We start from the raw sequence: 25308 nt of genomic DNA on the forward strand, positions 1-25308 counted from the left end.
CCTCGTGGACGAGCAGGCCTCTGGAAATTCCACAGGACGGGTGGCTGAGCTTCCCTGTCATAGGCAGGGCCACAAGTGACAAAAGACCCATGCCTGGCAGAAGCGAAGAGAGGGGCGTAGGCTCTGACAGCTGGGCGCCACGATTGGTGACTGACTTCCTTCAGCTGATGACAACTTGTGTTGGGCCGTGGTGCTGACTGGACCTGGCTCAGCCTGCTGTCACTTCAGAGCCACCCACATCCTTTGTCCACCCAGTGGAGACTCAGCATAAGCCATCCCCGGTTCCGCCTGTAACAGCACACGGGGCGGTCCCCCTTGGTCAAGTAGCCAGACATTATCGGGTAGGTGGTGACCACTGTGACATCGTCACTCTTACTCATTTTCAATTTGCATCAGTATTTTATCATTTCATTTCAGCTCAAGTTAATAGTCTTTAAAAATTTCATAGATATCTCTGAGATGAGCTTTGGGAAGCCCCTGTGTGTGGGAGGCTGCTCCGTTCCCTGGGCCGAGGGGGTAAGAGGGGTGTGCTGGGTTTGAAAAATTTGGGGGTAGGTTTGCGAGGATCAAAATCCATTCTCCTCTGCCTACCGCCTACCCGTTCTTCTTTCTTATTAATCGTTCTTATTTTTTTCCCTGATTACCACTATTTTAAAAAATTCTTGTCTATATTAAATGATCTGTTTATATATGGATCTTATATTGACTTTTATTTCTCCCCTATTGTTAGTCTGCTGCTGTGTGACCTGAGAGCCTGAAGGGTGAGCAGCATGACCTTGGACAGCAAATCGGTCGCCAGCAGTCGGAAAACCACCACTTTTCTCTGGAGAGCCTGAACACACACTCTGCACAGGCTGCCCCACCCTGAGTGTGGGCGTGGGCCACTTCACCGGCCCTTAGCGCCTGTTATTCTTTTTTCTTGGCTCCACCCTGCTGGCTCCCTGACTTCCCTAGAAGGAAATATTTCCCTGCTTGCCACAGTATTTGAAGACGAGGCTCTGACGGCAACATAAGAGGAGGCGTCTGAGTTCAGAAGGTAAGACGGGCAGGAAGAGGAGAGCTGGAAAAGCTCGATTTCTTCAAAGGGTTCTTTGGGCTTTGGGGACTGGAGGTGAAAAGGGGCGTGGAACATGGGGGCTGGAAAGAGGGGCAGAGCTGCCTCCGGTGGCCTTTCAGCCTGAGATGTCCCAGGATCGCCGAGGTTCTGCCGCACATTATTCATCCACCTCTGTTTATCAGGCACCTGCGGTGATATGAGGAAAACGAAACTGAAAGCAGAAACTGAAAGCAGGCTCTTCCCTTGCTGCGCTTTAGCGGGAATGTCTTTATTCTCTACTCGGATATTTTCTCTCATCGTTTCTTTGATTCTCTTTGCCGCTCTGCTCCTTTATGTAGACCGGCTTGCCTCCCAGCCATTCCAACAGGAACTGTCTTTACCAACATCCGTTTCAGAGATTTCACTGCCGGGTGACTGCGCTTAGGCAGCACAATTGATTAGACCTCAGAGAGTGGGGGCTTTGAGACAGAGTGGGGAGATCGCCCAAAAGGGGTCGCTCTGTGAATTTTGTAGCAGTTTCTGTGAAATGAATATTCAGGTAACAGTTTGCTGCTGTCTGAAGCTTGAATTGGATCCGAATTGCTGAGAATTGATGGAGGACAGTTGGACTAAACCGACGCTCCCAGGTTTTCTGTTCGTGTCGTATGTCTATGCACATTCATGCAGAGAATAGGATTCGTGAACTTTTTGTTTTTTTTCAGTAAGGGACATAATTAGCTCCACCATTTATTGAATGCCTAATATTTGCCACAGCTACCAACTTCAATGCACTTTATGCAGGTGACCGTGTTTATTGCCCCCATTTGTGGGAAGAGAAAATTGAGACTCCACAGGCTAAAACCACACAATTAGGAGGTAACAGTCTAAAGTGAACACGGCGAGGGGCCCTCACTTATCTTGGCTGAGGCCAAGTCTACGCTCTGTCACTACTGTCGACTCCTTCGAGTGGGAGCAGACGATGCACACAGGAGACGCACACAGGGCCGGTGAACACACTGAGAGTGACCGGACTTCCTGTGGTCTAAGGAAAGCAAACTGATAGAGCTACCTTTTTTTCTTACTCAATGAGGGTTCTGGTTTTTTGTTTGTTTGTTTGTTTTAAGAGGCTACTTCTAGTCAGAATGTATTTATATGACATCGAAAGAAATGTATTCATATACATTGAGAATCTTAAAAAGAATCATATCCTCTGACCAGTCGTTCGGTTCTTCATAAATCTATAATAAGATCTCGCATGAGAAAACAGGCTAAATAAGATAAATCTGCTGCAACGTTATTTAGAATTGTTTAAAAAATCTTATTTAAAAAAGCTTGTTTAAACATTATTTTTAAAAACTGCTTACCTTAGGGAAATGAAACAACTACATACGATGGCATATTACACAGCCATTAAAATGTTTTAAAAGGTTTCGTATAAATGGGAAATTATAGCATGGTGTTGCATGAAAGGAAGGGTGCAAAGTTACTTATACAGCATGATCCCAACTAATTTTAAAACCTATAGAAATAGATTAAAATATTAACGATGTGTGTTTCTGGGCAATGGAATTATAGGGGAATAATTTTCTTATTTTTAATGTACATATATTCATAATATTCTGTAATTTAAAAGTTCTATAATAAGTAGGTGTATTTTGAAAAAGTTGGTAGTAAACTTAGTTTCTCTAATTAAAATGTTTTCTCACTATTATAAAATACTTACAACGCACCCCTTTTGCCTCGAGGTGAACTATCAGAAGACACCAAGAATATTGTCCTTTCTCATACCACTGACTGGAAGTGAGAGAATCATCCTTGTTTACCGTGACAAGAGTTTCTTGGAGCTTCATGTTTCTCTGATCAAGTGCCAAGAAGATAAGTTTTCATTTTCTCAAAGAAAGACAAAAAGTTGTAACCACTGGTGTTTGCCATCATGGAGACCAAGAGCCACAACAACCCCCAGGAGAGACCCACACCCTCCAGCAGTGGGGAGACTTCTGAGGACAACAATCATTTGTTGATAAAAGCTGTTAAAGATGAAGACATTGAGCGGGTCCAGCAACTGCTGGATATGGGGGCTGATGTCAATTTCCAGGACGAGGACGGGGGCTGGACACCGCTGCATAACGCGGTGAACAACTCCACAGAGGACATTGTGGACCTTTTGCTGCATCATGGCGCTGACCCTTGTCTGAGGAAGAATAATGGGGCCACTCCCTTCATCATCGCTGGGATCGTGGGAAACGTGGAACTGCTCAAACTTTTCCTTTCTAAAGGTTCCGAGATCAATGAGCATGATCATAATGGCTTTACAGCTTTCATGGAAGCCGCTTGGTATGGTAAGGTCGACGCTTTAAGATTCCTGTATGAGAATGGAGCGGAGGTAAATTTGGGTCGAAAGACAAAGGAGGATCAAATGAAGGTTAGGAAAGGAGGGGCCACGGCTCTCATGGATGCGGCTAAAAATGGACATGTAGATGCCTTGAAGATCCTCCTTGATGAGATGGGGGCGGATGTCAAAGTCTGTGACAACATGGGCAGAAATGCTTTGATCCATGCTTTTATGAACTCCAATGAGAGGACATTGGAGGCCATCGCTCGCCTTCTGCTAGACTACGGGGTTGATGTCAATGTGAGGGGAGAGAAAGGGAAGACACCCCTGATTCTGGCAGTGGAAAAGGGGAATTCCAATCTGGTAAAGATGCTTCTACAACAAGAACATATTGAGGTTAATGACACAGACAGAGAGGGCAAAACGGCACTGCGGTTGGCTGTTGAACTCAATCTGAAGGAAATTGCCCAGCTGCTGTGTGAACACGGAGCCAGCCCGGATTGTGGGGATCTTGTTAAGATGGCCAGGCGCAATTACAACCATTCCCTCGTAAAGCTCCTTCTCAAGTGTGGAGCCAGAGAAGATTTTCACCCTCCTACTGAAGACTGGAGACCTCAGAGTTCACGCTGGGGGCCGGCCCTGAAACATCTCCACAGGATATACCGCCCTATGATTGGCAAACTCAAGATCTTTATTTATGAAGAATATAAAGTTGCTGACACTGTGGAAGGGGGCATCTACCTGGGGTTCTATGAAGAGCAAGAAGTGGCGGTGAAGCGATTCTGGGAGGGCAGCTCACGTGGACAACAGGAAGTCTCCTGTCTGCAGAGCATCCGGGCGAACAGTGACTTGGTGACATTCTATGGGACTGAGGACCACAATGGCTGCCTGTATGTGTGCATCTCCCTCTGTGAGCAGACACTGGAGGAGCACCTGGCCGAGCACAGAGGAGAGGCTGTGGAAAATGAGGAAGATGTGTTTGCTCGAAACATCCTCTTATCTATATTTACGGCTGTTGAAGAGCTACACCTGCTTTGTGGATATGTTCACCAGGACTTGCAGCCACAAAACATCTTAATAGGTGAGTCCCGATAGTCTCTAAGAAATCGCGGGGTCTTTAGTTACAACAGGAAATAATTTTCAGTGCAGATAGTGAAGGACTAGAGTAAACACGAATTATTCAGTTTGATGATTAATGCGACAAATTCATAACCACTAGGCAGTCTCTCCGCTAACGGAATACCAGCTAATCTTATGTCGACCTTGGCAGATACAAATATGAAAGTGCGTCTTGCATGGAGCCAGTTCCGGAAATTTGGATTCCTAGAGTAGTCTTCAACTGCAGAAACTTGAAGGGGTGTCCCTTCAGACAAGGTGGCGGTTACTGTGAAACTTAATGGCGAAATTGAGGTGAAAATTGGGAATGCCAGGACAAGATATGACCCAGTGAAACAGGCTCCACGCAGGCCGAACAAGTCAGCATCTCCCTGTCCAAATGAAAAACGAAATACATAAAAGCCACACCAGAGGGAATAAGCAGAGCTCAGTGTCACGTCTCAGGAGGCAATGCGGTGCTGTAGAAAGTACATCGGCTTTAGCCATTTTTAGGGAGATTCGAGGCCTAGCGCTGCTACTTTGTAGCTTTGTAACCTCAGTCCAGTCACTTAATTCTGTGAGCCTTCATTTCCTCATGTGAGCCTGATAAGACCTCCTCCGTGTGGTTGTCGCTGGCTGTTACGAGATCTAAATGCAGCGTGTTAAATAAACAAGTCACCTATATTTACAGGTGAGTACAAAGGTCAAGTACTGGTCTAGAGGGCTAAGCAGAAGCAGACACCTAACCTACAGATATGCGTTGAGATTTAAGCTCAGAGTAAAGGAACAGGGCAAAAGGAGGGTTCAGGGATGGAGAGGCAGAGAACAGTATTTAGGGTTCTGGAGGATAGAAGTAGGTACACATAGGAATACAACTGTGATCTGGGTTTTAATTTGAAGGCAGGTGCTAGTGAGACTCCTTCCTGGCTTTAAGCAACGTTGCTGGAAGACCGATGAGGGCCAGAAGTATGTGCAGGTCTAACAAGTGAGTCAGAATCTTCGAGATCAGCCAAGGGTGGGTCCTTCCCAGTTCTAACCACTGATTTTGAGGCAAAAGGGTCATATATCACGTCCTAAAGTAAAGTAACTTGTGACTACCTATTCTTTGGATTTTTTTAGACTGCGTCTTCCATTCTTAAGCTTGAATAATGAAGAATTGATTGTATTTCTGCCTCAAGATGAACCTAATATATACTGCAGACTATTCCTTATATTAAACCCCCAAAATGATAGAGATTTTTTAATGAATTCATAGCCAAGATCAAAAGAAAAAAGATTCTGCAGAACAGAATCTTTGAAGAATCACAGATCGAACACGGATAGGATGGGGTTAGGAAGATCACGGGAGCCCAGAACAAATTCAGGAAGCCACAGCTAAATATTATTCAAGAAAGTGGGAACAGTGCAAAGCAGCACCCCTCGAGAGTAATGGAAGCCAGAAGCAGGAGAGGGCAAAGGGCCAGCTAACAGGCAGATTAATGTATCAGTCGAAACTGAGAAGATCAAACCCTGTTCACCTCCTCCTCCCCAGGGACCAAGAATCTATGACAGGCCTATCTGTCTGGAGAAAGGGGTACTACCTGAGGCTCCGGGTGGTTGGTGTTCTCAAGAGAAACAAAGCACCCCGCTAAGTGGCGTGTTCTACTTACCCCCGAGCTTCACTGAATAAAATGCAAAGCAGATGCTCTGATACCTCCCCCTGACCCCGTCCTCTGTTGGGTGGCATTAACAGAAGCAGCTCACAGGGCATCAGGGATTCTCAGCTGCAGAGCAGGGCTTAGAGTGAAAAAACCACTTGAGATATTTAAAGAGTGCCAGTACCATGGAAGAGATGCATGAAACAGAAGGATTTACACCCAAAGAAATATAGGTAACCGAGCATGATCGTCTCCTATGGCTGCTGAAACAAATGATCCCAGACTTGGTGAATTAAAGCAACAGATGGTTATTCTCCCACAGTTGTGGAGGCTGGAAGTATGAAATCAGTTCCTCTGGCCCCAAATCAGGTGTCGGCAGGGCCAAATTCCCTATGGCACACGATGGGGAGACTCTGCTCCTTTCCTCTTCCAGCTTCTGGTGGCTGCTAGCACTCCTTGGCTTGTGGAACTCTAATCTCTGCCTCTGCAGTCATATGGGTTTCTCTTCTGTTGTCAGATCTCCTTCTGCCTCCCTCATATAAGGATACATGTGGCTGCATTTAGGACACATCCCGATAACCCAAGATGATCTCTCCCATCTCGAGATTCTTAATCACGTCTGCAAAACCCCTTTTGCGTCTCTAAAGTAATGTTCACAGATTTCAGGATTAGGGCAAGCGGATTGATTTAGTCTGTCATACTGAGTAATGATAACACAGCTCTAAAATAAATATATAATTAATGAAACCAGAGAACAAAGATAAGTTATTTCGTCCAAGCAGCAAGGATAAGCGCTGTGTCAAGAACCAAAGAGAATTTGGAAAACAAAACAATTTAAAAACTCGACACGGGATTGAAGATTAAACTAACAAACAAGAAGACTTGCCTGAGAAGATAACAGAAAAGCATAAAGGGATGGAAAGCCTTAAAGAAAAATTAGAGTCATAAATTAGAACCGGAAGTTCTAATGGGCATTTAAAAGGAGAGAAGACAGAGAATGAGGTTGAAGCAATATTAAAAAAAAGAAAAGGAGCTGAGACTGTCCCAGAACTAAAGATAGATACTGCTCTCATGTCAAAAAGACTTGCCAAGAGCTGAGGATAAATAATGAGAAAATCCCCACTGAGTCACAGCTTAAAGGAATTTCAAAATATCAAGGGAAAAAAGAAAAACTCAAAAAGTACCAGGAAAAAAAAAAACAACAACGAATTACCTGCATAGGAAACAGATTTATATTGGCACAAGACTTTTCTCATTAGCAACCTAGATGCAAAAAAGCAATAGTTGAAGACAAAGAACCTATTTAACAGCGGCAATGGAATGAATTTTTGTGTTTCCCCTGAAATGTATATGTTGAAACTCTAATCCCAATGTGACGGCATTTGGAGATGTGATCTCTGGGAAGGGATCAGGTCAAGAGGGTGGAACCCTCATGAATGGGATTAGTGCCTTTTTTTTCACAATCAGAAATACATTTTCTCCAGCTTTATTGCAGTAAAATTGACAATAATATTGTGTAAGCTTAAGGTGTGCGATGTGATTATTGAATTTTCTTATATATTGCGAAACAATTACCACAATATGGTTATTTGACGTCTCTGTCACCTCACATAGCTACCATTGTGTGTATGTGTGTGTGTGGTGAGGACTTTGCAGTTCTAGTCTCTTAGCAACTTTCAGGTGTACAATACCGTATTGTTAATCAGAGTCACAATCTAATGCTGCACATTAGATTCCCAGAACTTATTTACTTGTAACTGGAAGTTTGTACCCTTTGACCTCTGTCAGCCATTTCCCCGACACCCCGCCACCGGCAACCACCAATGTACTCTTTGTTTCTATGAGTTCAGTTTTCTTACTGTCCACACATGTGAGATCATATAGCAGTCATCTTTCTCCATCTGACTTATTATACTTAGCATAATGCCATCGGGTTCGCCCACATTGTCATAAATGGCAGGATTTTCTTCTTTTTATGACTCTCTTTTTATATCTATATCTATATCTAATGGATATATATATCTCACATTTTCTTTATCTCTTCATCTATCGACAGACACTTAGCTTGTTTCACATCTTGAGTATTACAATGCTGCAATAAATCTGGGGGTGCAGATATCTCTTCGAGATAGTGATTTCAGTTCCTTCAGATATATATCTAGAAGTGGGGTTGCTATAGTTCTACTTTTAATTTTTTGAGATTTCCTACTGTTTTCCATAGTTGCTGTACCAATTCACATGCACATCCTCACCAACACTGGCTATTGCTTGTCTTTTGGATCATAGCTATTCTAACAGGTGTTGGATGACATCACACTGTAGTTTTAGTTGTTCCGTAGCCGTGGGATGCCGCCGTAGCTCTGCCAATGGCTACTTTACAAATCAGTGCTCTTTGACCCCAGGAATTACATGAATGAGGTGCTGGTTAAATTTTTCCCCACCCCCTGGCTTGGAAAAAAAGAAAATGTAAGACTTGCCATTGGCAGGTACCTAATAGGTCAAATGACACAGCGCACAGGACAGTGTTTTGAGGAGTAAGCAGCAATGTGGATATAAGCTCTATACCACATTCTTTGGTGATGATGGATTGCATATTGTGTTGTGTATTTATTTAAATGAATAACTCACAACATGGAGAATGAGGATTTTCAATGCACCTCTACAAACTATCCCTTAGATAACAAGAATGCTGTTCGCCTGGCAGACTTTGACAAAAGCATCAAGCGAGCTGGAGAGCCACAGGAAATCAGGGATGATCTAGAGGTAATTTCTACAGTTGGTTTACTTTTCTATCTTTCTGCTTCCTTTTTTCACTTATTACCTTATTTCCTATGGCCAATTAGAGGATGTTACTATCATAACCAGAAAGGAAAGAACTTTCAAGCTGTTTCCTTGAGCTCCGAGCCCTCACTCCCTTGCAAACAACAGCTTGTCCCTGGATTGGTGTGGAGTTTGTTGTTGCTGTGGTTTCTTTTCGAGTCTCTTTGGAGCTCTCTCTCCATTAGCTAGTAAGTAAATAATTTGAGCACACCTTTTCTCAAATTATCTCCAGAAGTATCTCCAAAACAGCTCCAAAATTTCTGCAGGAAAAATTTGCTGTCTCAGGACAAAGTAAATAAGATTTCTCTTTTCACCCTATTCAAATTCCAAAAAGGGCCAGAGATGAAAGCCCTCTGAAATACCTGGGTAGGATAAGGTTGATCCATAGCTAGAAAGAGACTACTACACTGGCCAAAAAAGTGAAGATCCTGAAATAACTGGTTCTCCTAGGAAAAGACAGAGCCTGGTCTCTGCCGCTCAAGGGCAGATTCCTCCTGGATTATTCTCCAGAGCCTTGAACCTGCAAGGGCGCTCCATCCCCTGGCCCAGCCTTCATGGTTCGGTGACTCTGGATTTTAGCTCCTTCCCCGACTGTCGTCTTGCCCAGTGCAGGCGTTGTTCTCCTATGCTGGCCTCCCAGGTCTTTCTTCCCTGCCAGGGCGTAATTACTGGAGCTGTCACTGTGTCCCACTAGACCTGGACCAGCTCCTTTACCTGCTGCCTAACGTAGCCTTGGCCCAAAGTCCCAGTTCTCCGCTAGGCCCCTGGCAGCCTCCTTATTTAAAATATTCTTCTTTTCTCCTGTTTATCTAATTACCATCCATGCTTTGAGGTCCAGCTCAAATATTTCTGCCTCAAAGCAGTCTTCCCTGACAACTCTGGCCCAGGATTATCTTTCGCTCCATAGAAACCTAAATCATGGTGACCATATACTGCCTTGAAGATTTCTCTATGCACACACCTGTGTCTTCTCTCCCTAACCAGCCTGTGGGCTCCTTGAGATTCCTGCCGTTTTCCATTTGCCCCTAGCCTTTACCACACATTCCAACGTAACCCAAATAGAGTGATAATTCCTAAGCACCTTTAGCTTGATTAATGGCTTTTGTGCAGGCCCTTGGACGGCTGGTCTTATATGTCGTAAGGAGGGGAGACATCCCTTTTGACACACTGAAGACTCAAAGTTATGAAGAAATGATTCGATTTTCTCCAAATGAAGAAATTCGGGATCTCATTCATTCCCTCTTCCACCCTGGGGAAAATGTGAAGAACCGTCTGAGTGATCTGCTTGATCATCCTTTTTTTTGGAAGTGGGAGACGTAAGTAAAATGAGTGTATGTCACAGGCTTCCAGAATGGAGAGAGTGAGTGCATTAGTCAGGGTTCTGTAGAGAAACAGTGTGTGTGTGTGTGTGTGTGTGTGTGTGTGTGTGTGTGTGTGTGTATCTCCATATAAAACACTGGAGAGTGCAATCCGATGTACTGAGTCCACTGATCAAATGCCAGTATCACCTGGAAACACCCTCACAGGCACCCAGAATAATGTTTAATCTGGGTACCCTGTGGTCAGTCAAGATAACATGTAAAATTACCCATCACAGTGAGGTAGCATGGGCAGGGGTCAGACTGGGAATCAGCAGACCCAGCTTTCCCCTCAGCTGGGCATTTCCTGGCAGTGTGTTCTTGGAGTGGTAACTTAACCTCTCTGCGTTCTAGTTCTGTCTCCTGAAGAACTCGAAAGGAGAAGAGAGAGAGAGAAAGAGGGAGAGAGAGAGAGGGAGAGAGAGAGAGAGAGAGAGAGAGAGAGATTTCTCCCATCATGCAGAATTTTTAAAGATGTGGTTTTACTACTTTATTAAAACCTGGGGTCTAACAGTTTTCTCTTTCTGGGGTGAGAGGGATGGAATGCCATGACAATTCTTCCATCCTCAGCCGCTTCAGGATCCTTAGGGATGTAGGAAATGAATCTGACATCAAAAAGCGGGAAGAAGGAAGCAGGATCCTCCAATTACTGCAACCTGGAACAACACAACAGTTCAGTTTTGACCTGTGGACTTCTAAGGTATGAACAATTCCTATAGTCTGAGAGTTATTACAGGAATAAGAAGCCGTGTTTTTTTGATAGTTTTTCTAATTTTTGAAATATTATTGGCTGGGCCCAACCAAGAAGTGAGAAAGGGGATTTCCCCTCTCTTCCTCCCCAGCCTAGTCTGCCCCCTCCCACCACCCTTTGAGAGCTCTGCTCCCTCTTTCAGAGGCCAAGCCTGCCTGATACACTCTCCTCTAGGCTCATCTTTAGGATGGCCTTGTCCCAGCCATGCCTGCATGACCCGTATCCTTCTCTGTGGCTCTTTCCCTCGAGACGTGTTCTCTGAGAAGGGCCTACTATTACACTGTCACAAGAGCAGCTGCCTAAACAGAGCTCAGCCCACAGGAGAGCCACTACGAGGCGTCTCTGTCCAGGGCCTCTGCTGCCCATGAATGGTCCAGTTTTGAGCATCCACATAACATACGCACGTTCTACCTGAGAAAATAGACAACGAGGACGAGATGACTTTCAAATGCCTCCTCTTTAAGAAAAGATCCACCTAACCCGAACTAACTGTAGCGAAGCATAATAAATTAGTCACCATCTTGGTCCAGTCATACTATATAAACTTTCATTATTATTAATTAGCAGACATCGGTCAAGTGCCAGGTATGTGCCAAGCCCGTGTGAGGCCACAGGTATACAAAGCAGAGTACAGCATGGCCATGTGGGGCCAGGAGACCCACAGAAATGATGGCTGTGTAATACGTGTGGGGTGCCCAGAGGCAGGTGCAAAGCACTATGGGAAAATCCATAACCCTCAGGTCTTCAACAGAGACCGACAGCTTCCCTATCTTAGGCCTGATCTGGGATTCTTCTCCTCCCATACCTCGTTGTTTCTGGGTCTTGTTTTACTTTCTTTCCATGGCTTTTCTCTAGACTACATGTCACACCCATAATTGCTGGCTTAATGTCCACCTTTCCTGCTTGAGGGCAGAGACCGTCCGTTGCCTTGTCTGTTGTTCTATTCCTGCCATGGAAGGAGTAGGTATGCCATAGCTCTTTGCCAAATGAATGTTTATAAACCTTCAGCTAAAACTTAAACTTGTAGAAACAGAGAAATTTGAAACCAGAGCTGATGACATGATGATGACGTAGTGTTGACCATCTGGTAGCTGTATTTCTCAGGACCTAACACGAGTCACCACAGTGAATCTTTATAACAACCTCTGAGGCAATTATCTCCATTTTTCAGGTGGGCAAACTGAGGCACAGACAAATAATTTTTCCAAAAGGCACAGGGCCAGTAAGGGGTGCAGCAAGATTCGAAGCTCACAGTCTGGCTACGGAGACCATGTGCTAAAGCCACACGCTGCACAAGCTATGACGCCATAACAATCTACTAATTCGTTTAATGCTGAGGAAATTGAGGCTCCGAGGCAGAACCCAAAATACACAGAACTGGAAAGTCAGAGATTGGCCGCGTTGGGAAGAGAATCCCATTCTTTTGTTTCCCAATTCGTTGTTGTTGCTTTTTTCCCCCCTTAAACATCATTGACTTATATCGAATTTTGACCGACTTCAAGTCCTATCTTTTGAGTCCCATTTTAGACCTTGTCTTTCTGTGGATTTCCGTGACTTGCCCGTTTTCACGGCCGTACGATCCGTTTGGGGCGCTCCAGAGCCAAGTTTCCCAGTGTGTGCTACCGTCTTCTGTCCACGGCTGTCCCCTCTGCCACTCCCGCCTTCCTCAGCACTTCTCACATGCGCTCGCTCCCACACAGTACACACTGGAGGGGTGTTCGCCGTCCTCGCCCAGTCACCAGTCACTCTTCCTGAGGGACTCTCAGGCTTTACGGCTGTTGCATCCCGTGCTCTTACTCCGAACTCTAAACGTGAAAGCCATCGACAAAAGGGCCAGCGCAAAGAGGAAGGCACTAATCACAGAAGTTCCCAGGGGACGCCTAGAGGCGAGGACAAAATTTAACTTTGGAAATATGATGAAAAAGAAAGATAAGAGAAGAAAAGACACCCACACACACTTTGGCAATGGCTGCCAGGCTTGCTTTCAGTCTGGGGGAAATGTAATCAAGTACGAATTTGGAAGGGTGGCCACGAGGATCAAAATACTGTAAAGCATAATGAACAAATTTCCTAGCAGAATAGCCAAAGATTTTCTAAACCATGTTTTAATATACTGAATTTCTTAGAAAAGTAATTCACTTGTATATCAAATTTAAAGTTACTTGTAATCCTATATCAAAACACAACTATAGTTAGCATTTTGGTGTGCAGTATTTTCTTCCGTTCTTTTCCATTAATTCCCTTTTTTAATTATTAGTAATTTTAACATATATTCAAATTTGTATTTTGCCTTTATGTATTCCACAGGGATTTATTTTGCACTTCTATCACATTTGTGTGGTACGTTTTGTTGTTTAGATTGACGAGTACGTTATGAAAAAAATGAATGGGCATTACAAAAAGAAACATAAATTCTATCAGAACACTGTGGGTGAACTGCTGAAATTCATCCGAAATTTGGGAGAACACATTGGTGAAGAAACTAATGTAGAGTAAGTATTGTTTTCATTCCTGTAAGTCATATATGAAATAAAGATGACTTAAAAATCCAATTCTGAATTTAAATCTGCTATTTGCTGGGAAACAGAAAAAAATATGTTGATGAAAAAAAAGTCATTCCTCCCCTCTGCTCAGAAAAGGGCCATCGCAAGGGTCTTACAGTGAACGATGGGGGCGTATGCCCAGCTCTAATCTTTCTTTTTAGCTTTTGCTGAGTCTCACTGTACAGAAGGCTAGTGACTCCCTTGTGTGAAGAAACAAGGGACCAGGCAGCTGAGAAAAAGAATGTAACATTAGAAGAGTCTAAAAACTAGCCCCATGTTAGTTAAATCAGCTTTTGCTGCCAAAAACATTAGGTCTTTTGGATTTTGGAAACGTAGAGGAGGGACTGTGGAATCATATTATGTTTGTTTTATGGATGATAAAGCTGAGATTTACAAAGACCACATCGCCAAAGTTCACAAGTTAGTGGAAGAGACAGGAGGAGACTCTTGCTCTGTCAGAGTCCCGAGTCCTTATTCATTCTGCTGTAGAGATCAAGGAAGTAAGGCCGCCTCTGGGCCATAGGCTGTCAAAGAGGAAGAATTTAGGGGCAGGCACGCCATAATTATTTCCATTTCATTTCAGGATGAAGTCAATAATTGGAGACCCTGCCCAGTACTTTCAGAAGACATTCCCTGATCTGGTCCTCTTTGTCTACTTGAAACTACGAGACACAGAATACAGAAAACATTTCCCCAAGAGGCACAACACGAACAAGGCTTGGTGTGACGGGGACAGCAGTGGCCAGAAGGCTAGCCGGCTCTGAGTGATAACCGAGCCTTCTGAGATCGGGGAGGTCTTTGTTAGTACGTAATCCTGAGCAAGTCAGAACTCTTCGGGCCCCTTATCTAATCTGGTCGCCTGTGAGGGATGAGCTGCATAACCAAGGTGGCAGTTCGTGGCACCATGCCCAGCATTTCCCATGTATTTACAACAACAACAAAAAAAGTATATGCTCACATTACCCTGGTCCCATGGACATTAAAAGAATAATAAAGGAATATTATGAATGACTCTTGCCACAAATTTGATAACCTAGATGAAATGGACCAATTCCTTGAAAGACAATCTGCCAGTATTCACACAAGAGAAAATAGACTATCTAAACAGGCCTATAACTACTAAAAAATAATTGAATTAATGATTAATAAACTTTCAAAACAAAAATCATAAGGCCCAGATGAATTTACTGTTGAATTCTACCAAACATGTAAGGAATGTGGTTTTCTTTTCTTGTAATATCTTTGTCTGGTTTTGGCATTAGGGTAAATCTGGTCTCACAGAAGGAGTTAAGAAGCATTCCCTCGCTTTCATCCTCTAAAAGACATTGTAGAGAACTTTCATAATTTCCTCCCTAAACATTTCGTAGATTCAACAGTAAACCTGTCTGGGTCTGATAATTTCTGGTTTGGAAGGTTATTCATTATTGAGAAAACCAGAAAGAGAAAAAAAGGAACAAAAGAAATATGTGAAGCAATATCGACTGAAAATTTCTCCAAATTAATGTTAGACACACCCAACCGCAGACCCAGGGAGCTGAGAGAACACCAAGAATAACTCACGTATCCTATTCGAAGTGCTGAATATCAAAGATAAAGGTTTCTGAAAGAAGCCAGAGGAATAAAACACTTTATCTACAGAGGAACAAAGATAAAAGTTGCATTCGACTTCTGAGAAACCATGCAAGCAAGAGGCAGGAAGAGACCTGACCTCTCTATACCTCCCTTAGCTCACCTGTAAAACAAGTCTTACAATTCCTATCCCTGCTGTCACATAGCAAGTGCTCGATAAGGGGTCGCAAAAATTTTAAAGTGGCTGTTAGGAGCTCGGGGAGTGCATGTGATGAGCACAGGACAAAATCTGTTTACCTCCTATTAATTGTAAATATAGACCATATAGAAATCCTCCAAATGCCTATGTGTACGTTAGGAATTAAATAGATATGTGGATGGCCACTCGAGCCCTGCCCCCCTCACCCCCTCCCCCGCCCCCCGCTCCCTTCCCTGGATCATCTATCTTGTTGGAAGAACTTCATTCAGAATTTCCTTGGGAATGAACTCTTCAGCTATCCCACTCCTGATTAAGCACGTCCTTCATGTTTTGGGAAGTTTAGAGGAAAGATGGAAAGAGGGGCAGCACTTAACGTCCTCACCCCACCCCGACTCTGTGCCTGGCCCCGTGCTGTGCGCTTGGCCTACATCATCTCGAGTCAGTCTCCAAACAACCCTGGGAGGTGGACACCGTCATCCCCACTTCACACACAGGGTGCTGGGACTCGGCAAGGTCAGGTAATTTGCTGATGATCACAGCGTTACTAAGGAGTGGAGGAGGGATTTAAAACCAGGCCGCCTCGAGGAAAACCCGGGCTCCGAAGGAACGGCAGCAGCGCCTGCTGGCCTGGACTCTGGGTCCGGGGACGGCCCATGTGTCAGAGTCTCTGAATGAGACCAACTGGCCCGTTGGTCTTGATCCATGATGCTAAGCAATATTTCTGCTCATCTCTTGAATTAGAAATGACCTCAGGAGCCTTCTGGGGAGCAACATATTGCTTCTCTGAACCCTTCCTTTAAGAAGAGGACGGGAGGCTCCCAGAGCATGAATACGGCCACTCTTTATTCTGGCTAACTGCAAGTTTTGTTTGACCTGCATAATAGTATTACGAAAACTTTAAATTTCTCATCCTTTTTCTCTTTTCCCTCCCTCTTTTCTTCCTTTTCTTTCTTTTTTGCCTAAGTAAGCAGGTCTGGTAACTCCGGGGTGGCTGGCCGGCCGGGGCTGTCCCCGTCCCCTCTGGGATGTGTTCTCCAGTGCGCCAGTCACTGCCGCTCCCTCTTCTCCCTCTCGGGTTGTTCAGCTCACTTACGTTACCTTCCTGCATTTTATAGGTCACTTTGTGACACTGGCCTAGATATGGTGTTAGAACGTGCTAGATCTGAGATCTCTGAGGTGTGACGGTATAAGAAACCAAAGGAAGCAATCAGCAAGACTGAGTAAAGAAGTGGAACTTTCCTCTATTCAGGGTGATCCGACCAAGTGCCTTGAGGCCATGTAAATACCATGTTGTATGTGCTCGCATACCTGCGCCGTGAGTCTACCCAGGAGTGATCCTGCGGAGAGAGAGAACTCGGAAATGGAAACGGGCACAGTCTACTGAACAATCTCTCTTCTCCACCAGGGGAGGGTGACCTGCTGCCAACCTAGGCTCAGGCTTGCCTCAGCCCGGTGCGAGACTCAGTCAGTATTTCACTCAACCACCACCTTGCTGCCGGCCTAACATCCTCTCCGGTTCCAAGTGTGGGCTCCTGACCCGTTCCTTTTTGACCAAGCACGTCCCTGGTGCCTTGGTTCTAGTAATAGGGCTCTTCCCCGTTCTTTGTCTGGCATCTCGTTAGGAACTGGGATTCTGTCTCAGGCCCTCTCTACTTGCAGTTAATTAAAGTCCAGTTCTGGAGCTCTAGCCTCACTGGGCCTCCTCCCAGTGGCCTGACAGGCTCTCCACACCCTGCCCGCACCCAGACCTCCTCCTGTCAAGTCCGCCTATGGCGCTGATGGATCGGTCACAATCACGGCCCCTCACAGATGATCTCAAAGTCCTCGTTTGTGAGCCCTGTCGTGACATCGCAACATTTTTCATCCTTGAGAAAAGTCTAAGAAATAAAGGACATCGGCATAACAGAAAGCAATGACTGAGAATTTGAAAGGATTCTTCAATAAGCTTTTTGTTTTTCCTTGGTCTGTATGCAACTCAGAGAGTCAACGAGCTAAGCTCTCCTCAATTTTCCCAGGCGGAGGGCTCGTTAGGACATTCTGACTTTCATTTTACTCCTGATTTTCTTCAGAGGACAGGAAATGGGGTCGGTCATGCTAAACTATGACAATAATTTAGGCCTTTAGGCCGAAAATTTTCCAAAGAGTCTCTTCATCTATTAATTGGCAAATGAGTAGAATCCAGGGAAGAACGATTTCTTTTGTGCATAAAAAGTTGCATAGACGGTGACCGCAAAACGAGAAGTAGCCAGAGATTCAGAGGCGGCGTGTGTTCTAGTCCGGACTCCGCCATTTACTATCTAATGATCTCGGGAAAGTCACTTACCCTCTGTGCATGTCAGTTTCTTCAGCTGTTTAAAAATAAATGATTTCCGACATGCTTACTCACAGGGTTCTGAGAATTTGCTGAGACGATGGATGTGAGTTATTGTCCCAGTGGGAGAGCCTAGCATTCAAAGACCCCATCCGCGGATAGAAAGAGCACCTTGCTTCCTAGTATGTGCAATGCCATCCACATGCATTGTTTTACAACTCTTCAACAGTCCTGAGTCAGGGATTCTCAAGGCCATGCAGCTACGGAGTGAGACTAGAATCAGGTCTCCTGACCCCAAGAGAGGGGTGTTCTGTTACCCGCCGACTGTGGACAGGCCATGCCCGACAGGGCCCCGGGATCGGGGCGGGCAGAGGTGTTTCCTCTCGTGCTCTCCGCCACATCTTACCCACGGCAGTCTGGTCCTACCGTGTCTGGGCTGTCACTCACTGGTCTTTCCAGGGCCGATGGCCAGAAACGCTGCTGGCAGTGTCTGGAGGCTTCTGGGAGATGATGCGCCTCTGTGAGGAGCCTGACCAGGTTACTTCTTCTCCTTTTTGGTGCAGGATGATTTTTGTCTGAAGGAAGAGGGGAGAGGACCAGTTATCGCAGTGGCGATGACGTAACCGGGGTGCTCTCTGCTGGCCCGTTGCTGTCATTCACTTTAGAAATGGCAACAGCCAAAACCAAAACCCTTCGCCTTCAGGGTAGGGCTCGCATCCTCTGAAGTTATGCATTGCCTTTCCCTTCCAAGAGCTCCAAAGTACCTGGCTCGTCTACCAGGTGCCAGCACTGGCCAGCGATACCTGGAAAGTTCCAAGCTCCTGGTGGACTTGCAGCAGGTCTGAGAAGGTGGGATAGTTGGTGAGGAAACCAGGCCCACCATTCACAGAGCTTGCTGTCGATAACCTTGACCTTCAAGCAGCTCTTCAGCACTGCTCAGTTGTGGCTTCCATGACCCCCTTGGGATTCTCCTAGAGCCGTAACTTAGCATCAGTCCCACTTTGAGGCTTGTATAGAAGTGAGTTAGGCTGAATCAGATTTTGACAGGCTCAAATCTTCTGTTCTTATTGTCAATATCCTGCCAAATGGAAGGACACCTCTTCTTTCTTCCCATCCTATCTGCACCTGACCCTGAAGGGCTGGAAGGTCAGAGAAGCAAGCAACGAAAGACCATCTGGGACGCCCTCCCTTCAGCAATGGTGTTCTACTGGAAGGTGGGCCAGGGGCTTCAACTTCCTAAAAATGCTTGTCCTGATAGAGGTAGGCGAGGACGCCCACAGAGAAACCACTCCCACTACCGGCTTCTCTGTTAGCAGCGAGTTCAACTTCTTGGGTCTATATGCCAAGCCGTATCGGGAGGTGGAGCTAGGTCTCTGCGGAGTTTCTCCCCCATCTTCCATGGTACCCTCGGCTGAAGAAGAGACCCCCCCTGGCTCATGCCTACCCTGGGACAGGGTACAGCTGCATAGCGGAGAGGGACTGTCCTGGCTGGGTCAGGTTTTCCGATGAAGCTAAAGACAGATAGAGAGAAAAACTGCATCAGAACTCAGGGCACAGACACTCGCTGGAGGACATCCAGCCCCGGGGGGTGCCGTGCCAGGACAGCTTGCCCAATTCCTTAATCAGGAACGTGAAGGTGAAGCAACGATGCTCCAGGGACAGTCACTACGCTGGTTTTCATGCTGCGACATTTTTTTGTCCTAGAAAACATTTCGTCTGGTTGCAAAGGTCATGATGCCAACCTCACTGACCCAGGGGAGTAAAATAAGGGGACTGGGTTGGATGAGCCCTCAAATCGCCAGACTTTAGGGCTGTTAGGACCCTAAGGATCGTGGGCAACGTTCCATCACAGCCTCCTCATTAAGCAATGAGGGGACTTAGGCAATGGGCAGCCCGGGCACGCTGGCATTTCGGAGAAGCAGTATCCCTACTGTGGAAATAGAAACTGACGACGGAACAGAAAGGATAGGCTTGTAAAGAGAGACTGTGCAGAAACGAGGCAGCTTTAGTGTCTGGGTGTGGGCTTGTCTCCTAGAGGCCGAAAATGGGGAAGAAGGAGGATATTAACATGGCCCCAGTAGGGGAGGCTAGGACCGGAGTGTTCATGACAGGGATGAGATCAGTAGCAGGAGCCTCCAGGAAGCAGGAGGTATGGGATGGAGGTCCTGTTCAAGCCAGCAGGTGACAACCGGGATGTTCTGATTGTCCCTTAGTAAAGATCGCACACCACGCCTGGAAATGGGCAGAGGAGGTGGCAGAGAAGTAGAGAAGTTTAAGGTCCCCACCTTCGAGGGGCTATAAAAGCATCAAGAAGATACAATTATGCTAAGGAGAGCTGGGCACTGACCCCTGCGAGGACAGTCAGGAGACCCGCTACATGCCCCAGCTCTGCCACTCGCAAGCTGTGTGATTTTGAGCAAGTCACTTCACATTTGGGGGTCTCAGTTTCCTCCTGATCAATGAGGAGACTGGCCAAGCTGGCTTCAGGGTCACACTCTAATTGAGTAGTGGACTTTTGATATCAGCGGGGTTACCAACTCTTACTCACAATTCTGGAGTGAACTCGCTACTACATCCCGCTGTTGAGGCCATAACCATTCAATACCTTTGAGCAAGGAGAATCTTAAGGTGGTGTGGTCTCCTGGGGAAGGGAAAAGGGGGAGCGTTAAAAACCCTTACAACAACACCAGACAAAATATGTCTTTCTAAGTAAGCAAGAAATCTCCTGTTACCGATAGAACATTATCTAAATCCAAACCTCTGCATCTGAGATCTGGGGTCTGAGGTCATGAGAGGGGAAGCAAGATGCTCAAGGTCCCTCAGCTCACACACAAGACCCTACAAGCCTAGAACTCAAGTGGCCTGACCTCTTAGTTCAGGGAGTCCTGCTGCTCCCTTGGAACTCCTGACACCAGGAGAGATTTGGGGATGTGCTTCCCTAGAGCTCAGTGTAGGAAATGAGCCAAAGGCTGGGGGCTCTCTGGCTACCACAGGGGGCTCCACAGAGGGGGGTTCCATTTGCCTGCCCTGCTGGCTCGCCTCCCTCTCTTTTTCCTCTTATTGTTCCCCTCCTTGCTTCCTACCCCCAACTTCATCCTAAATAAGCGCTTGCACCCGCGGCCCACACACTGAAAAGACTGCTGATTTCTGTCTGCTGAAGTGACACTTCACAAGGCAGAGACAAAGATAACCAGCCATGTTCCTTGGGCCTCGGGTCGGCTGCAACCAGGGACATGAGTGATCTGTTTCCTACTGAGATGAGGACGCTCTCAAGGGATCAGGAGCCAGAGATGGATTTAGGTCTTCAGGGCCCACCTCCAAGAAGGAGGTGGCATGCTTGTTTGTGAGGCCTGGAGTGGGGGCAGCGGGGAGCATCTGGAGAAATGGATGTGAGAATTGGGCTCAGCTCCATCGTGGGACAGTTGGCTGCTGTTTTTAAGACTCCTGTCCTGTCTCTATAGTTCGTTTTGATACTGGTACCGTTCCCAGGTTCACAGACCTGACTGAGCTCTTTGGTTCCCAGAAGTTTCCACGTCGGAGACACCCAGCCGTACCCTTACCAGACATGGCCCTGTGCACCCTCCTCCCTTGTCTGTAAAATTCCCTTTCACTCAAGTACTGTTCTCAGCGCAGGTGTTGGGAAACTGCTCTGAATATGCCAAGGAAACATATGTGTGACCTTTCAAACATACACATATATTTATAAATATGTGAATAATGTTAATATAAATAACATGTATTAACATAATATAAATAACATATTAATAGTACATAAATCTCTCACAATCACACCACTCAGGGATAGTCTTATTAATACTTTATCTTTATTTCTAATTCTTTCCCCATGCTTTGAAAAAAAATTATCCATATGCATAAAGATATACATGCATATATATATATAACCACATTAATATCATATTCTACATCCACTTTTTAATTTTCTCACTTATGTAACATAGATGTCGTTCAGATGGTAGGGTTTATGGAGCTAGTTGGAGCAGGGGCTTTTAAACACAGAGATGATGGCCTCCATGCCAGAGGCATTCTGGGAGGTACTCCTGGGGAGGCATCCGTGGGTGGGGCACCCTTTTGCCAGCACTGACAGCTGCAGATAAAATATACCTTAATGCTTCTCTGAGGGCCAAGCGAGTTAGACGCCCACCCCTCCGGCCAACGGCCTCCTCACGGGAAGTCTTACCTTCGGCCCTTCGGTCCCTTGCTTTTCCTTCGCGGCTCTCGTTTGCTAGAGAACGAGTGTCATGGTGCAGCTTGCCTCCGCTCCCAGGAGGGAACTTGCTTACCAGTTTAGGAGATTTTCTGTGCTTGAACTTCTTCCCACTGTACTGGAAGTAAGAGTGGTTTGTCTTCCAGTTACAAAACCTGTGAGAAGAACAGCTCCTGGTCACAGGGAGAAAATGCCAGTCGAGGGGGCTGGAACGCTGGGCTCGGGGGCCAGTCCTCACCGGGGGCGGGGTGTCCAATAGGGATGAGGAGAGCACCTGGCCTCAGAGGGCCGCCTGTCAGAGCCCCTTCTCCCGAGGCCTCCTCTTTGCCCAGGCCTGGTTCCAGTGAGGGCCTGGCATGGGCAGTACGTTGTTGGGACTTCCTTCTGGAACCACCAGTGAATGGAGTCTGTCAAGAATCTGCTGTACCCCACCCTGAGGTGCTTGTCTGAGCATCAGGCCCTGAGCTCTCCTTATCTAACCGCACTTGGTGCAGCCAGAGTGTCCAACTGGCCCCCTCAGGGCCCTATCGCTGGTTTCCATCCTGTCCCTTACTGAGGGCCTTGACCCCTCCCTCATTCACATCAGCCCTTTCCCTGGAGTGGACCCTGGCCCCTCACATGGTCTCAGACTCGCCCGCTCACTCCAACGTGAGACCCACTGCTCCCCGGAAGCCCACACGACCCTCGCCATCTCTTCCTCCCTGGCCCCCAGCCTCTTGCTTCCTCAGCCTGCCCGGGGCTCGGACCCCTCGGAGGCTGGTCTTGGCTAAGACTGGATTCATTTTCTATCCTGCCTTGGCTCTGGTGGTCCTGGCTGCTGCTCTCCTTCCTCCTCTCCGAGGGGCATCGTGTCTCATCACAGTTGGTCTCTCCCACCCCACACGCTGAACCAGGTCTCCCTCCCGTCACGGACCTCCTAATATGTCACGGCTGCATTCTTCGTAGTGCTTACGAGACTGAGAGACCTGGTTTCTAACCCTGGTTTTACCACCTACCTAGGTAAGTTCCTTAAACACTCTGAACCTCAGTTTCCTCATCTAGTAAGTAGGGTAATAATCCTCTGTGCTGCCCACCTCATAGGGTTGTTGAGAGGTTCACTCGAGATAATAGATGTGAACACAGTTTGCAGAATATAAAACTCTTTCTAAGCAGAGCAGGTAAAAACCCAGCAGTATGAGGATTAGAATTCGAAGCCTTCCCAAAGCACCCCTACTCTTTCCAAACTCACTCACGCCAGCAGGGGGTTCTCATCCTCCAGAAAGTTTCAGGATGAAATTCGATTTAGTCCTGGTTAGCAGAACTAGAATCAAGTCTTGAATTTAGTGCTAGATAACAACTGGTGTTCAAAAGACTAAACTGGTTATCTTGAACTTAGGTTTTTAAAAATATTTCTTTCAGTCCTGTATTAAATAACTTATTATCGTAGGGATTTAAAGATACGAGAAGATGTTCAAGGTCGAGAGAAATGCAAATTAAAGCCACAATGAGCTATCACATCACACCTGTCGGAATGGCTATCATCAATAAATGGAAAAACGACAAGTGTTGGTGAGGATGCGGAGAAAAGGGAACCCTTGTACACTGCTGGTGGGCCTGCAAAGTGCTACAGCCGCTATGGAAAACAGTCTGGAGGTTTCTCAAAAAATTAGAAATGGATACACCTTTTGACCCGGCAATTGCACTCCTGGGTATCTATCCAAAGAAAACCAAAACAATAATTCGTAAAGATCTATGCACCCCAGTATTCACGGCAGCACAGTTTACAATAGCCAAGATACAGCGGCAACCTAAACGCCCATCCACAGATGACTGGATAAAGAAATTATGGTTCATATATACAGTGGAATATTACTCAGCCATTAAAAAAAAATGAAATCCTACCATTTGCAACAACATGGATGGACCTAGAGGTTATTATGCTGAGTGAAATAAGTCAGAAAGAGAAAGATAAATACTATATGATTTCACTTATATGTGGACTCTAAGCAACAAAAAGAAAAAAGTTATCGAAAACAGATTCACAAACATAGTAGACAATTTGGTGATGGACAGAGGGGAGGGGGTTTGGGGGCTGGGAGAATGGGGTGAAAGGTTAAAGAAGTACAAATTAGTAGTTGATAGTTGGTCACGGGACGGGGAACACGGCAGAGGGCATGCAGTCAGCATTAATATGATGGCCAGGTGGAGGGCCAGGGGAGGGAGGGAGCAATTGGGGGGATCATTTTATGCACTGTATAGATGCCTAACCAATGTACTATATACTTAAAGCTAATCTAAATAAATAAAATTTTTTTAAGAGAGATAAAGGTTGGTGACTGATAAGCAATCTTTATACTTCTGTTTTAATCAAGTAACTTCTGTGTGTGTTTGTATGGTAGAGGGAAACCCCTAAGGGCTGGAATCACACTTATCATCTCAATATCCCAATCAGCTTGGTCTGGGACCATTTCGGCCAGTTGTCCTGTGGTCTCTGTCACCCAGGGCACTGCCAGGTATCATGTGGAAGGTCTGAGCTGGGGCCACAGTGGACCATGGGAATGAATAGCCACTTGAGAGAACCTAGGCCAGTGTCTCAGCCCAAACTTTGACAGGACAGGTTAGCCGCACTTGTCCTGCAGAAATTTTGTGCATTTCATTTTTGTTTTTGTTTGTTTGTTTGTTTGTTTGGGCCTTCACGGTTTCCTCACCATGCTTTAATTATTTGAGTTACTTGCCATATTTGCTACTTTTAACCTTGGGAGACAGGACATAAAAATCAGAATCTTTCTAGTTCCCCTTGAAAATTGAAATATCTAGCAACTGCGCCCCTACTGGTAGTGATGGGCTTCAGACATAACAGAGCAAAAGACTCCCGGCTTACTGTCCCCATGAGGCTCCTGAAGCACAAGCACACTTGTGTGACCTGAACAGAATTTCTCCCAAGTAGCTGTGGTCCATCATCGCCCTTCGGTGAGGAACCTGCATCTGAGAAAACTCAACACCTTTCTTCCAAGCAAGCACAGGGAGAGGTGGGAGCCAGGCACTCTGGTCCCCGGTCTCACTGGGCCTTCCGTCCTCTGACTCAGCGTTCGGTGTGAGAGTGTGAGCGATGGAGGATAGTGGGTAGGAGAAGGATACACCATTTTCGTTCCCATGAACCTGGAAACGGTGGATTGGAGGGGGCCAGGGAGACAGAAAACTCTCTAGAAAGCCAAACCTGTTCTCCTGACCTCACGGCCCTCGGATGAGGGGAGAGAGTTACCTTTTCCAGAAGTACATGATGACGGGGAAGAGAGACATGATCGTCCCGTGGAAGATGTTCCGGTCCAGGTGGCCGTCAGCAATGGCACTAATGATGGAGTCCTTCTGGGCCTCGGAGATGTTCACCTACCCACAGAGTGGGAGCCTGTCAGTGAAAACCTCTCCTGGCCCCCAGGACCTTTAAGACCACCC

General features: G+C 46.1%; 2 protein-coding genes and 1 long non-coding RNA gene across 11 annotated transcripts in view; 2 read left to right on the plus strand and 1 right to left on the minus strand.

Moving 5' to 3' along the window:
• Window positions 1-756: 756 nt before the first annotated feature.
• On the plus strand, window positions 757-14584 carry RNASEL (ribonuclease L). 9 transcript variants are annotated; one of them, XM_036234541.1, is made up of 7 exons: window positions 760-1036; window positions 2782-4449; window positions 8778-8863; window positions 10031-10227; window positions 10849-10978; window positions 13388-13521; window positions 14156-14584. In XM_036234541.1, the coding sequence occupies exons 2-7, from the start codon at window positions 2970-2972 to the stop codon at window positions 14334-14336; spliced, it is 2208 nt and encodes a 735-aa protein (XP_036090434.1). In that variant the 5' UTR covers window positions 760-1036; window positions 2782-2969; the 3' UTR covers window positions 14337-14584. The 9 variants fall into 9 exon arrangements, with proteins under 9 accessions (XP_036090435.1, XP_036090434.1, XP_016001033.2 ...); XM_016145547.2 differs by having other exon boundaries at window positions 764-1036; window positions 10031-10236; XM_036234540.1 differs by having other exon boundaries at window positions 764-1036; window positions 2794-4449; window positions 10031-10236.
• Window positions 4456-7620, plus strand: LOC118612849. Its single transcript, XR_004955138.1, has 2 exons — window positions 4456-5154; window positions 5583-7620. It is a non-coding gene; the product is annotated as an uncharacterized LOC118612849 (long non-coding RNA).
• RGSL1 (regulator of G protein signaling like 1) overlaps window positions 10826-25308 on the minus strand; it is a 92313-nt gene continuing 77830 nt past the window's right edge. The window contains exons 20-25 of the mRNA XM_036234536.1: window positions 25118-25242; window positions 21850-22031; window positions 20200-20292; window positions 19096-19162; window positions 18099-18226; window positions 10826-10934 (exon numbers count right to left, since the gene is read on the minus strand). Of these exons, the coding sequence (XP_036090429.1) occupies window positions 18190-18226; window positions 19096-19162; window positions 20200-20292; window positions 21850-22031; window positions 25118-25242 (504 nt within the window). The 3' untranslated portion in view covers window positions 10826-10934; window positions 18099-18189. The remainder of the gene's footprint in view (window positions 10935-18098; window positions 18227-19095; window positions 19163-20199; window positions 20293-21849; window positions 22032-25117; window positions 25243-25308) is intronic.

Source organism: Rousettus aegyptiacus, unplaced genomic scaffold (genome assembly GCF_014176215.1).
Source record: "Rousettus aegyptiacus isolate mRouAeg1 unplaced genomic scaffold, mRouAeg1.p scaffold_m13_p_17, whole genome shotgun sequence".
NCBI classification, from domain to species: Eukaryota; Metazoa; Chordata; class Mammalia; order Chiroptera; family Pteropodidae; genus Rousettus; species Rousettus aegyptiacus.